General features: G+C 52.5%; 1 protein-coding gene across 5 annotated transcripts in view; it reads right to left on the minus strand.

Moving 5' to 3' along the window:
- Positions 1–3,046: 3,046 nt before the first annotated feature.
- The window catches only part of ARHGAP22 (Rho GTPase activating protein 22), a 179,622-nt gene continuing 167,678 nt past the window's right edge, over positions 3,047–14,990 (minus strand). For all 5 annotated transcript variants that reach the window (XM_027530584.1, XM_027530586.1, XM_027530583.1 and 2 more), the window contains 4 exons: positions 14,799–14,872; positions 14,067–14,188; positions 10,140–11,043; positions 3,047–3,590 (listed from right to left, as the gene is read on the minus strand). In XM_027530584.1, the coding sequence (XP_027386385.1) occupies positions 3,362–3,590; positions 10,140–11,043; positions 14,067–14,188; positions 14,799–14,872 (1,329 nt within the window). In that variant the 3' untranslated portion in view covers positions 3,047–3,361. The remainder of the gene's footprint in view (positions 3,591–10,139; positions 11,044–14,066; positions 14,189–14,798; positions 14,873–14,990) is intronic.

The raw sequence follows: 14,990 nt of genomic DNA on the forward strand, positions 1-14,990 counted from the left end.
CTTCAGTCTTGGTTCCCTCACACAGTCAGGGTCTCGTGTGCCCGAGCTCCCAGCTAAGTAGACACGGCAGCTGTCTCACACCGCTGCTGCTGCCCCTCTCGAGGGCCCTTCATGATGGGCCTAGGTAAGGGTCCTGGGAGGACTCTCCAGGGGGTGGGGCTCTGCTCAGGACCAAGGGGATATTGGACTGACTCCATTTATCACCCACAGATTGGAGCCTTGGTTACCTGGACTCTATTCTAGTGGGGCATGAACACAGTTCACACCTGGTCCATTATTCCACCAGCCAGGTTAAACTCTTCCTCTGTTTTTGTCTTTGCCTCTGTCTCTTATACACACATTCTTAAAATTGTATTCTAATATGGGGCATTTACCAGTCTTTTTAAAAGTAAGCCAACTCATTTTTTTTCAGTGTAAAACTTAAAATTTCCAGTTTTTTCTTTAGAGTAAACACAAATTTTAAAACAATTAAAAAAATTTTAGAAGTAGTTTGAGAGCAGAATCCTAGATTTTTTTATACCAATTTTCCACTATTATATGTTTGATTGATAATTTGGCAATTTTTTCTTAGTAAGTTGTGGTTACTGAATTTTTCTAAAGCATTCATGTAGGTTTTCAAAAAATTGATTCCCTATCTTTTCACATTTATAATTCATTGCTTTACATAATATTATTATTTTCAAATTTAAGAATTTACTATTAATCCCTTAATCTCTAAACTTTGATTACAGAGTTTAGTGGCAGGCTTCAAGAGGTCTTGGAAAGCTAAATTTTTTGTATATGTGGTTTTTTTCTTCTTCATTGGGTCTATAGCTTTCATCAGATTCTCAAATTTGTTTGTTTAATTGAAGTATATAGTTGACTTACAGTGTTGTGTTAATTGCTGCTGTACAGCAGAGTGGTTCTGTATTCTTTTTCATTATGGCTTCTCATAGGATATTGAATATAGTTCTCTGTGTTACACACTGGAACATTGTTGTTTATCTGTGTTATATGTAAAAGCTCACATCTGCTAATGCAACCTCTTGCTGCATTGCTCCCCCAATCCCCTCCCTCCTCAACTACCAGTCTGTTCTGTGATTCTGTGTTTCATAGATGAGAGGTTCATTTGTCATGTTAGATCCCACCAAGTGGGTGTCACTAAGTGGTATCATATGGTACTTGTCTTTGTCTTTCTGACTTCACTTAGTGTGATAATCTCTAGTTGCATCAGTGTATTTAATATTACATGATGTCATTACAATAATAGGAATAACTGGAATCCCCAGGTTCGGGAACGGGTTCTATGAAACTAGGGAGAGCGTGGTGGATGGGTGGGCCAGAGCCCCTTAGTCTCAGTGTGATTTGCAGGCAGAGGTCAGTCTGTTTTATAAACAAAATGGAAAGTGCTAAGTAAATGGAAATTGGAGGATGGAATATCCACTGAGTACTGCCTAATTTTCAGAGAAAAATTGAATTTGCAGGTCTCAAGCCAGCAGGTGGCAGTGCGGCTCACAAGCTGGTTTGGGGCAAGCACTTGACCAAAAGCTGAGCCTTTGCCACGACTAACGGCTGAGCAGACAGACAGCGTCCCTGTCATCACGTGGAGCCCCTTTGGTCACTTCTGCTCCTTTCATAGCCTGGCAGCATTTCTACTCTAGGTCAAAGTTAGCAGAACTGAGGACCATAAAATACACTGGCATTCTCAGCTCTCCCTTCCTGGCCTCAGTTTCCCCACTGAATAGGGAGCATGTGGTTAATCCTATGCTAGAGTTGTTGCGAGCAATCAGTCACTTCATACTACTTTCTTTCTCCTTGAACCGGAGGAGGAGGGCAGTGCTTTACCCCGGGGGACGCTGGTCACCCACACCTCTAGGATAGCGATGGGCCTGGGAGCGGGTGCAGGTACTGCTGTCCACTGACCCCACCCCTCAGAGCTCCCCAAGAGAATCCTGGCCGCTGCTGCTGCTGGGGGCCCTCGGCAGGCACCTCTCCTCTCGGCTGGCGAGGCCACCAGTGACCTGGCTGAGGGCCAGTCATCAGCCTCCTCACTACGCTGGAGTTACTAGTCAGCCTGGGCCTGTGGGCTTGTACCTTAACGATGGAGAGCCAGCACTTCTGGGAGCACCAGCACCCTGCATTTGGAGCGTTGCTGTCATAGTTTATACCTGACTCCAGGTAGATGGGTAGCTGGCCTGAGTGATTTCTCCAGAGATGGTAGTCAGAAATGGGGGCACTTTGGTGACCCCACTCCCCGCAAAACCATTGCAGTTGGCTGCTGAGGATAGTGAAAAGTGATAGGCAAGGGTGCCGTGAGCAGGAGCAGATGAAGGGAATGGCACTGGCACTGCCTGCTCTCCAGACGCCAGTCCCCTCTGCTCAGAGGCGGCTGCCTTGCTGCCACTGAAGGTCCGTCCTGAGGAACTCTGGCCCACGCCTGGGCTGGGTGCGGTGGCAGCCAGGGAAAGGCTTGAAGGAACTGCCCCCATGGAGCCTTGAGGATGAACTGGAGGTAAGCAGGCAGGGAAGGGAGAGGGATTGGCATCAGCTCGAGGGGAATCTGCAAAGGGGGGTGGGCACAGCTGAGGTGTGGCCGTCACTTGGGCTCACCTCTCCATTACAGAGCCGTGCCTTCACCCTGCACATACCCAGGGGAGCAGAAGCAGGGAGCACAGCACCCCTGCTGAGCTCTGACTCACGGGCTCTGGCTCTGCAGCAGAGCCAGGGCCACGCAAAGGACAGCAGGTTACAGTGGAAGGCCGGAGAGAGATTCCAGACAGACACCAGCTGCAGAGGCCCAGGCGGCGGGAGGGGGAGCAAGCAGTGAGGAAAACCATCCTGCCTTGAGCGCAGGAGATTGAGCCGGGAGCACACAGATGTGCCTGAGTCAGCTTCAGTGACCATGGTAACACTGGGTGCTCTGAGAGCTCTGTCACCCACTTCTCAAGGCTCCTCCATGCCATCCCACCCTTGGGACACCTAGAGGACTTCCAGCCCTGTGAGAAGTGGAAGAGGTCACTCAGTACCCTCCCTCTGCATGACCATAGAGGAGTCAGGCACCCAGGCATTATGCTTTGAGAGCACATTTAATAAAGAATGCAGAAAGGTCCTGGTGGGCCACTCAGATCCCAGGTGCCGTCTATTCTGGCGGTCATGGGACTGCCGCTCTGATGTCTGCCACGCCTTGCACGGTCGGAGCAGCCTCCAGATCCCAGGTGGGGCTCGGGCTCCTGAGGGGGTGTCAGGACTGCTCTCTCCAGCCTGTGCCGGATCTGCTGGCACCACTGAGGCCCAGGTCCAGCTGCAAAGGCTCTGGCTCCTCTCGAGGCTGTGGAGGGCCGGGAGGGCAAGCACGCAGCAGAAACGAACTCTGCCGATTCCTTTACTTCAGCGCTCTGGCACCTTTTGCCCCAACAGTCAAGCTTCCCAGGGTTGAAAAAAACTCCTCCATCTCTCTCTGTAGCAGCTGGTTCCTCTTTTCTGCATCTTCCCGTGCCCGCTCCGAGTTCCTCAGCTTTATTTCCAGCATTGTGTACTTTTTCTTTTCTTGGTCTAGTTCTTCTTCTAGCCGTGACATTCGTTTCCTCAGGTCGGCACTACCTTCTTCGAGTCTTAAAAAATGAAAGAAGAAAGACACCATTTTAGACTTGGGCTGAGGTTTGCAAGCGAGCTCCATTGTCGGCAGACACTTGATGGGGTAAAGTAGCTGTTCAGACCTGATACCCAAGGGGAAGGATGCTGCGAATTCAGACCCGGTGCCAAGTGAGGCTTCACAGACCACATATCCTCACAAGACTCTGGGGCTTCACCCCTCAGAGATCCTCCTCTTGGCCTTCTGCACTCAAGGTCAGGGGCCCTCCCTGAGTTCTCACTCAAGTAGAAGACCACTTACCCTCCCGCCTGGCTACCTGGCATAGTGAGGGTTGGACTGCCTGCTGGCAGAGAACAGGACTGAGCCCTACAGCGAGAGGGAAGCAGGAAACTGTCCCCTTGTTTGCTCCTCTGCAAGACCCACCGAGCTCCATCCAGACACAGTGACTCACAGGAAACCCCACTCAGGTTGCCACTTCATCTTCCACTTGCTCTCGGCCTTCATACCCCAGCCCAAATGTCTCACCCTCTGGTAAGCTGCTCTTGATCCTCCCCAGCATGTCAGACACTGCTCCTTTTTGCCACCATGGAGTGCACCACAGGCCTTTCATCTTTTCAACCAATGACACACTCCTCTGAGGCCTCAGGGACGGGCTGTGCCTGGCTCTGGGAACCGACCTGACTACAAGACGTAAGCTGGGCAGGACACAAACTGCACTGAGCCCTGAAAACGTGCGCTGCAGCTACGACGGGCTAAGGAGGCCCACGGCAGGTCACCTGGCACGTGACGCGCGCAGCCAACGCCCCTCCTCCCACCCCCGCGAGGCCTGGGCCCTGAAAACGTGCGCGCAGCTACGACGGGCTCAGGAGGCCCACGGCATGTCACCTGGCGTGTGACGCGCGGAGCCAACGCCCCTCCTCCCACCCCCGCGAGGCCTGGGCCCTCACCGGTAACTGCTGAAGACAGAGCATGCAGAAGCGCTAAAATCCGGAACAAGAGGAGGCCCACTCATTACTGTTACTCAGTATAGTACTGGAAGTCCCAGACCCTGAGTCAGCCAAGAGGCATAAATAAAGGTATTCAGATTGGTAGGGAAGAGGTGAAACCGTCATAGATGCAGAGGACACACACTGCATGCAGAAAACCCACATGACCACAGGAAACCAGTAGGACTGATGAACGAACTCAGCACAGTAGCAATGGAAGATTGCCGGAAGGAAATTGGTTGCATTTCTTTACACTGACAATGAAACAATCCCCTTTAAAACTGCATCAAAAGAACAAGAAACAGACAAAAAACTTAGGAATAAACCTCACCAAGGCAGTGAAAGACTTACGTGCTGAGAACTACAAAACATTAATAAGGGAAGTTGAATGGAAACATGATCCCGTCTCTGGGACTGGAAGAATATTGTTAAAATAGCCATGCTACTCAATCTACAGGTCTAATGCAATCCCTATCGAAGTACCCATGACATTTTTCACAGAACAAATAAAATTTATAGGGAACTGTAAAAGATCAGAATTGCAAAAGCAATCCTAAGGAAAAAGAACAAAGCAGGAACCATAACACTCCCAGACTCGAGACAATACTACAAAGCTACAGTAATCAAAATAGCATGGTATTGGCACAAAAACAGATATATGGATCAGTGGAACAGAATAGAGAGCCCAGAAATAAACCCACACACCTATGGTCAACTGATCTTTGAAAAAGGAGGCAAGATATGCAATGGGGAAAAGACAGTCTCTTCAGCATGTGGTTTGGGGAAAGTTGGAAGCTGTGTGCAAATCAACAAAGTTAGAACATATCTTTACACGATACAGAAAAATAAACTCAAAATGGCTAAAAGACCTAAATAATAAGACATGACACCATAAAACTTCTAGAAGAGAACACAGGCAAAACATTCTCTGACACTGTGCCTATGTTTTCTTGGATCAGTCTCCCAAGGCAACAGAAATAAAAGCAAAAATAAACAAATGGAAGCTAATCAAACTTACAGCAAAGGAAACCATAAATGAAAAGAGACTGAGGACTGGGAGACAATATTTGCAAATGATGTGAAATTGAAAAATGGGCAGAAGACCTAAACAGACATTATCCAAAGATGAGGCAGAAAGTGAAAGTCACTCAGTCATCTCCAACTCTTTGTGACCCCACAGACTACAGTCCATGGAATTCTCCAGGCCAGAATATTGGAGTGGGTAGCCTTTCCCTTCTCCAGCAGATCTTCCTGACCCAGGAATTGAACCAGGGTCTCCTGCATTGAAGGCAGATTCTTTACCAATTGACCTATCAGGGAAGCCCAAAGATGAGGTAACAGATGGCCAATAGGCACGTGAAAAGATGCTGATATCACTAATCCTTAGTGAAACGCAAATCAAAACTACAGTGAAGTATCACCTCACATTAGTCAGAATGGCCACCGTTAAACAGTCTACAGATAATAAATGGTTGAAGAGGATGTGGAGAAAAGGGAACCCTCTTACACTATTGGTGGGAATGTAAGTTGGTACAGCCGCTAAGGAAAACAGTATGGAGGTTCCTCAAAAAACTAAAAATAGGAATTCCCTGGCTGTCCAGGGGTTAGGGGGCTTCGCAGGTGGCACAGGGTAAAGAATGAATTCAGAAGACGCAGGAGACACAGGCTCGATCCCTGGGTTGGGAAGATCCCCTGGAGTACGAAATGGCAACCCACTCTAGTATTCTTGCCTGAAAAGTTCTGTGGACAGAGGAGCCTGGCAGGTTACAGTCCATGGGGTCGCAAAGAGTTGGACATGACCAATGTGTGTGTGCGTGCATGCATATGCCCGCGTATGCGCACACACAGGCACACGCACCAGTAGTTAGGATTCTGCGCTTTCACCACCAAGGGCCTGGGTTCAATCCCTGGTCAGGGAACTAAGATCTCATAAGCCATGTGGCATGGTCAAAATTAAAAAAAAAAAAAAAATTAAAATATACAAAAAAATAGAGTTGCCCTATGATCCAGCCATCCCACTCCTGGGCATATACCCAAACAAAACTCGTAATTCAAAAGCACACGTGCACCCCTGTGTTCATAGCGGCACTTTTTACAATAGCCGAGACATGGAAATAACCCGAATGTCCATCAACAGATGAACGCATAAAGAAGGTGGTGTGTGTGTGTGTATATACACGCACAGTGTAGTACTACTCAGTCATAAAAAAAGCAGTGCCATTCGCAGCAACATGGATGCATTGAGAGGTTATCATACTAAGTGAAGGAGGCCAGAGAGAGAGACAGATACCATGTGTTGAATCTCAAATATGACGCAAATGAACTTATCTGAAATGCTCACAGATATAGACGACAGACTTGTAGTTACCAAGGGTGATGAACTTATCTGTGAAATACTCACAGATATAGACGACAGACTTGTAGTTACCAAGGGCGAGGCGAGGGGTGGGGAGGTGAGGGGGTGGGGGAGGGGTGAGGGGGTGGGGAGGGGGGTGAGGGGGTGGGGAGGGGGGTGAGGGGGTGGGGGGGAGGTGAGGGGGTGGGGGAGGGAGGGATTCAGAGTTCAGGGTTAGCAGATGCAAACTATATATATATATGTGTGTGTGTGTGTGTATGGATGGATAAACAACAAGGTCCTTTTTATAGTACAGGGAACTATATTTAGTATCCTGGGATAAACCATAATGGAAAAGAATATATTATGTATAATAATATGTATATTAATATGTATGTAATAATGTATAATAATATGTATATTAAAACTGCATCACTTTGTAGAAATTAACAATGCTGTAAATAAATCAGCTATACTTCAATAAAAAAAAAAAAACACAGAGAAGGGAAAAAGCCTCCCTTTACCCTAACCTCCCATCTCAGGGGGGACAGTGTCAGAAGACCACCCCCAAAGTGGGGGCAGCAGGTCCCCCATGAGCCTCTCCATTGCTTCTCCTCCCCTCGGGGCTCCTCCTGCACAGATCCCCCCTAGTGCTCTGGAGAACGCCCTGGGCCACCCCTCTTCCTTCCATGCCACTCCTAAAGGGACTGTATCCAGCCTCAGGCTCCAAGCACCACAGGAGTGAGTGGCAGGTTGAGTGACACCCCTCAATCTTCGTCTCCCTCAAGTCCACTCAGAAACTTCATAAGCATCTACAGCCTAACAGACCCACAGCTCCGGCTCCTGCGAGTTCCTGCCCTCCTTTCCCAAGTCACCCTCCTACAGCCCCAGTCTCTTCACTCGAGACCATGTTCTTCCAAGACAAAAATGGTGTCCCTCAAGTCAGCTATTTTTCTCATCCCACATGTTCTGAATCTGGCCACTTGCCCACCTCGACTGCTGCCTCTGGGGTCCATGCCGCCCACAGGTCTGGCCTGGATCTCCGTGGCCCCTCACTGGGCTTTGCCTGGATCTCCGTGGCCCCTAACTGGGCTTTGCCTGGATCTCCGTGGCCCCTAACTGGGCTTTGCCTGGATCTCCATGGCCCCTAACTGGGCTTTGCCTGGATCTCCGTGGCCCCTAACTGGGCTTTGCCTGGATCTCCGTGGCCCCTTAACTGGGCTTTGCCTGGATCTCTGTGGCCCCTCGCTGGGCTTTGCCTGGATCTCCGTGGCCCCTAACTGGGCTTTGCCTGGATCTCCGTGGCCTCCTAACTGGGCTTTGCCTGGATCTCCGTGGCTGCCTAACTGGGCTTTGTCTGCCTTGTCAAGCGCTCCTGCACACAGCAGCCAGCGCACCTCATCAGTGATGGCAGTCCTCTAGGCCTGCCAGCAGCTTCACATCTCCCTGCGAATAAAATCAAGGCATCACTCCTGGTAAAAGGCCTCGCCCCCTACCCCACCCCCACTACCTCACGCTTTCAGAGCCTGCCTGGACACTCAGCGAATGCACAGTGGGTCAAGGATTGAACCCAGAGCCCACCAGACAACAAGACTGCATTTCCCTTGAGAACCCCAGCCCCTGAGAAGGTGAAAGCTTGAGTCACCTCCACAAACAGCCAAGGAGGTGACAGGTTGATTCTGACCCCCTCTGAGGCTGCCCTCGGACAGCATCCGCCAGTAACACACCCGGTGTGCTCTGTAAGCTCAGCTTCGGCAGCCCTCGCCGTCCAGCGAATCTGCAGGAGCCCCTGCTGCTCTCTCTGCCTGCTGTGTCCCACCCCGTGCTTACCCTGGGGGTTTCCTCCACAATTTTACACCCTGGGTGTTACTCATGCGGTGTCCTTTCTCATCCTTGTTCAGCTCAGTCCTATTGGTCTTGGCTCCTATGGAGCCAAGTCCTGGCTCAGATATCACCTACTGTGTCCCCACCTACCTCTGATCTCCCCCATGGCAGTGGGCACTGCCCTCATAGCCCCTTTGCTGCCATCTTCCCACCAGGAACACAGAGCCGGCACACACCTGACGCTCCCCAGGTACCCAGGAGACAGCTGCCAGCAGGACAAGAGGGTCAGATGCTGCCATTCCAGCTCCCCGTGGGAATCCCATGCTCAGAAACAGAAGCCTCCACTGTTTGATGGAAAAAGGAAGCACTCAGAGCCCACTGAAGCCTTGTGCTAGTGGGTGGGACATGGGTTCATAGGTCAGTCAGCTGATGCAAGGCCTGGGGCGAAAGGAGCTAAAGGGTCTGAGATGCTGATGCTCACTATCTAGCATAGGCTCTGTGTGTGTGCCAAGTCGCTTCAGTCGTGTCTGACTCTGCAACCCCATGGACTGTAGCCCACCAGGCTCCCCTGTCCATTGGCTTCTCCAGGCAAGGATACTGGAGTGGGTTGCCATTCCCTGCTCCAGGGGATCTTCTGGAGCCAGGGATCACACCCGAGGCTCTTAGTCTGTCTCCTGCATTGGCAGGCAGATTCTTCACCATTAATGCCACCTGGGAAGACCCATAGGCTCTGCTGGTGACTATAACGAGGGGAAAAGCCCTCAGCACGCAGGGGCTGAGAGGACAGAACCAGGGCCCATCAGTGAGCAAGCCTGCACGCCTTAAAGGGTGGCATGGGGCGTCTTCTGTGACCCAGTAGAAGGGAGGGCTTGGCTCAGCAAGGTCAGCTCCCTCTTCAGAGGAAATTGGATTTCTATCCAGATGTCCTCACTCTACATCAGGCCCAACCATGGTCGGTCAGTCAGCCAGGCTGGCCTGGGGCCTGCAGTGCACAGAGGCCCTGCCCCATTCCCAGTTCCTGAACTGTAGGACATACTAGGGGGCCTGCCTCCTCCCTGAGGGCCACATAGGGACCTCCACTCCGAACCTCTCTATCAAAGTACTCTGAGCAGCTCAGACTGAGATTCTGACTCGCTCCTTTATTCAGCTGGCCTCACGGAGTCCTGGCTGCATGCTAGGCCCTCAGCTCCCAAGCTTTCCCAGACAGAGGACCCCCATCCCTCCATTCCCGGCCCTGTCCTAGGGAACCTTCTCCCAGAAAGGCAGCTTCCTGGGGGCTGGCTGCTCTGGGCCCTGCCTCCAGGAGCTATCTTTCCAAGCCAGAGGCTGATTGCCCAGGACCAGTGTCCAGTGAGCTGCTGGCTGCAAGGTCTCTGCCCAGCCTGGGAGTACCAGTCTTGCACTCACCCAACAGGCTTTTTACCTTTTCACACTCGTCTCATACTCAGTCCTCTGCCGGCACAGCTCTGCTCTGAGCTCTGTGACCAGGCCCTGGAGAACCTCGGTTCGGCGGGCGTGGTCCTGAGCAGGGCTTCCTGGGTCACTGGGCTCGCTGCTGCTGATGCAGGCGCCCACTCCATCCAGGCCATGGTCCAGATCCAGGGATCTGCGCTCTTCACTGCTGCTGAGGACAGGGGAGGGCTCGAGGGCCCCCTCGATGTGCAGGGAGCTGCAGGTGGAGGAGTCGCTGGCCCGGCATGCTGTGCAGCTGCTGACCGAGCCCTGAGCCGAGGCCTCACAGGAGGAGGCCCCAGACCAGGGCAGGCTGGCCACACTGGGTGTGCTGGGAAAGCAGCTCTGCGGGGGCACATTGTCATAGGTGGAGAGTCTCTGCTCGGAGCCCGAGTCCTTGAGCCGGTCTCCTGATGAGGCCCGGCGGTGGCCTCGCAGGGAGGAAAGCCCATTCATGAGCCAGTTCCCTCCGGAGGAGATGATGGGGACCTCCAGGGATGAGGTGCCCACCTTCGGACTCCCCGACCGGGACCCTGACTGCCGGAAGGAAGACCTCCAGTTGGGCAGAGTCTGCACCTTCTTCCCAGGGCTGGTGGCAGCAGGGCTGCATTGGCTCCCCAGGCCGGTGGGAGAGGTTCTAGAAAGTGCCGCCACGGCAGCCCCATCCAGAGAAGAGGTCCTGTGCGAGGGCAGGCAGGGGGCGCTGGGGCTGCCAGGCTCTGCCTGGTCGTCCCTGGTGACCTCCTCGGAGCCCCACCCCACGGTGCACGGTGGGCCCCCGCGTGGGGAGGCTGGCCCCTCCGTGGTCCTCGAAGTGAAGAGCTGGCTGTGTTTGCGGATCAGGATGGTCATCAGGTGCTGGACCAGAGAAGTGCCTGCCAAGAAGAAGGAATAAGAAAAGGCTGACTGGGAATGCCTCCAGTCCAGTTTCTCCAGACCAGTCAGCAAGCTGCAGCTCGGACCCAGGGCGCCCAGCTCTGCCAGTAGCCTCAAACCAGGCTACTCCTTAAGTGTGGACTCAACAAGAGCTCGCCATCTTCCGCTCCGAAGGTAAGGATGGCCACCACACTTTCCAAATTCAGACAGGGACAGAAGGACCATACCCAACATCCCCTCCTCCATGTGGGGTCTGGAGCACAGAAAGGCACTCAGCCTTCACGCCCATTCCAACCAGCTGGCAGAGTGGGGAGCAGACACAGTGCTGGTTGAGGCTGTGGGCTGAGCCGAGGGCAGGCTGGGGCTGGAGACCAGGGCCTAGATGCCAGGGCCCTCCTGGCTGCCCCAGCTGCTGCCCACAGTGGCCATGCCTGCCTGTCCACTCTGGGGGCACAGGGCTCTGGGACACAGAATTGAGATGTCTTATGGGTGCATGTGGGCACACAGACCCAGCTTCGTACACATACACAACCTCATACAGACTCACACACACATACAACCTCATACACAGCCCCATACACACACATGTAGAACCCCAGACACAACCCCATGCTGCTGCTGCTGAGTCGCCTCAGTCGTGTCCGACTCTGTGCGACCCCACAGACGGCAGCCCACCAGGCTCCCCCGTCCCTGGGATTCTCCAGGCAAGAACAGTGGAGTGGGCTGCCATTTCCTTCTCCAGTGCATGAAGGTGAAAAGTGAAAGTGAAGTCGCTCAGTCATGTCAGACTCTTCGTGACCCCATGGACTGCAGCCTACCAGGCTCCTCCATCCATGGGGTTTTCCAGGCAAGAGTACTAGAGTGGGATCCCATTCCTTCTCCACACAAACCCATACACATACATATAAAACCCCAGACACAGAGTCACACACACAACCCCATACACAGTCACACACATACACAACCCCCTACAGAGTCACTCACACACAACCTCATACACAAAGTCACACATGTACACGACCCCATACATAGTCACACATACACACAACCCCATACACAATCCTATACACACACATATAAAACCCCAGACACACAGTCACACATATACCCATACAGTCACACATACACAACCCCATAGTCACACACATACACAACCCATACACAGTCACACACATACACGACCCCATACACAGAGTCACACACATACACAACCCCATAGACACACATATAAAATCCCAGACACATAATCACATATATACCCATACAGTCATACACACAACCCCATACAGAGTCACTCACACACAACCTCATACACAGTCACACATACACAACCCCATACACAGAGTCAAACACACACACAGCCCCATACACGGAGTCACATATCCACAATCCCATACACAGAATCACACACACACAACCCCATACACAGAGTCACACACATATACAATCTCATTCACAGAGTCACACACACATACAACCCCATACACAGTCACACACATACACAGCCCCATACACAGAGTCACACACATTCACAACCCCATACACAGAGCCACACATACACAACCCCATACACAATCACACACAAATGCACATAGCCACCCCCCTAACCTGAACAACCCCCCCCACAAGCACATGCTTCCTCTTCCCCAGGCCACAGCCCCTGAGACACAGCCTGTACCATATGGGGGACTCAGTTCCTGAGGCTGTGGGTGGAGAGAGGGGTCCGTGACAAAGGCAGGCTTTGCAGAGGGACCAAGGCATCTACCCTCCTGTTATCCTCCACCAAAGACCAGAGACGGGGAGGCTTCTGTGTGATGAGGAAGGGCAAGTGCTTCTACTCCCACTAGAAGTAATGGAGAGTCATGGGGAACAGTAAGTAACAATCTTTAGTAGGTGAAGCAAGAACCTGGCAGTTCAGCAGGGTGAGCATTTGCCCTCAGGCACCTGTGCAGCCAGGCAGATGGGAGCTCTGGGGAGACTGCCAGTCAGGCCAAGGGAGTGTTGGGACAGGGAAAGCTCTGCAGCCCACCCCTCACCCCCGCACCTCCCCTAGTTCATGTTCCACAGGAATGGCCACTCTGCCCTCAGCCTGCCTCGTGCCAGGGCAGCAGGCTCCAGCTGGCGTCAGGCAGGTTCTGCGTGTGTTCTGCCAGCCTCTCCGCTCCTTGGCTTGACCGGCTGCGGGTTTCCTGTGAGCAGCCAGACTCTCACACTAGAGAGGATGGTCTTCCTATGGGGCCTCCAAGCAGTGCGCTCCTTTCCAGGCCAGCCTGCACCTGTGTGCCCTTTGAAAAGTCAGACTAACAGAGTCCCCGCACCTCTTGCGGCCTGTCTCCTCATCTGTCACGTGGGGGCAGTAACCGGGGGCTTCTTGTGAGGACTGAAACGCGGTGGTAGAAGTAAAGCACTCGGCAGAGGCCCTGACGTGTGCAAAGCGGCTGCTGTTGCTCTATTATTTAAAATCTTTTTAGTATGACTGTTCATTACAGAACATAATATCCCTAGGGTTTGCTGAGCTCTAACATCCAGAAGAAGCCTGTGACAATTATTTAATAGAAAATTACTTCAGTAATTTTCAAAAACATTTGTGTGTAATTTTGTTTTATTTTATTTTTTAACTTTACAATATTGTATTGGTTTTGCCATATATCAAAATGAATCCGCCATAGGTATACATGTGTTCCCCATCCTGAACCCTCCTCCCTCCTCCCTCATTTGTGTATATTTAAGGGCAAGGGCACTGACCTTTTCCACCCCACCTCCACCCCCTCAGCCGCTCCCATCATTCTAACTGCACCTTATGACCCCATCCACAGGGCAAAGTTCCTTTTCCTTTTAGAGCTGACCCCATGGGGGAAGAGGGGCTGCAGAAGGCAGTGAGGAGGTCCAGAGAGGCTGCTTCCAAGTGCCCAGGGCTGGGGCCACCCCTCCTGCTGGCCTGCTGTGAGGGTTCTGAGGACTTGCCCAGGACCGACGTGAGCCCAGAGCACCCAGCACCATCACATACACCCCCCACCGTTACCTTCCATAATGGTCACTGGGTCTTCTCTCTGCGGCCGAAGTATATTAGGCCCAAAAACAGTTGCCAGGTTCTGGACGCTCATCTTGTTGACATCTGAGTGGGACTGAACTTCATCCAGAAACCTACAAAGTAAGGAAGAGACAGTTGGCAGAGAAGCAAATCCTGACTCAAGATCTGCTGGGAGCTGCCTGGCCCCCGTGCTCAGCTGTGCCCCTCTTTCCACAGCTACCGGGCACAGTCAGCTGCCCCTGCCAGGCTCAGAAGAAAGCAGAGCTTCCCTGAGATCCGGAGGGCCATCAGAAGTAAAGGCCACTGGAACCAGGGCCTGTTGTTGGTGTGGAAGGACAGAACTCCCCACTTGCAGTGGGCGCAGCTGCCTAGAAAGGCTCAGACCCCCAGATGCCGGGCTGGGTGAAGGCTCACCCTACCTGTCCTCTCCTGGCACCCTGAGCCTAGGTCACTGTCAGGAAGCAGACCCACGGGGAGGGATGGTGAGAGGCACCCAGGTGAAGCAGAAGGAACAAAGGCCATCCCGCTTTCCTTCAGGAATGGTGTACTCAGGACTGTATAACACTGACTGCTCCGACCAGGACTATAATAAGCTCTGTAAGTGCAGAGACTTCTTTTATATCCCCCACTGGCTTGACAGATGTGTGGGGGGCCCCCCGACCCCTGTGAAAGGCATACGGAGCCAGACCGCAGGAGAGGGAAGCCCCACCCCGAGTCACTTACTTGCAGATATATCTGAGCAGGTTGTAATTGACCAGGGGAAGGCTGCTCACTTGCTTAGCCAACTCCAGAGTCCCCTTGGGATTGAGAGAGAAAAAACAGCATTTCAAAGATCAGCAGGGAGGCCCCAGGCCTTCTCTTGCTGGAGGGAGGCGGGAAGAGGAGGGGTGGGAATCTGAGTCCAGACCTCCAGCC

Source organism: Bos indicus x Bos taurus, chromosome 28 (assembly GCF_003369695.1).
Source record: "Bos indicus x Bos taurus breed Angus x Brahman F1 hybrid chromosome 28, Bos_hybrid_MaternalHap_v2.0, whole genome shotgun sequence".
Taxonomy (NCBI): Eukaryota; Metazoa; Chordata; class Mammalia; order Artiodactyla; family Bovidae; genus Bos; species Bos indicus x Bos taurus.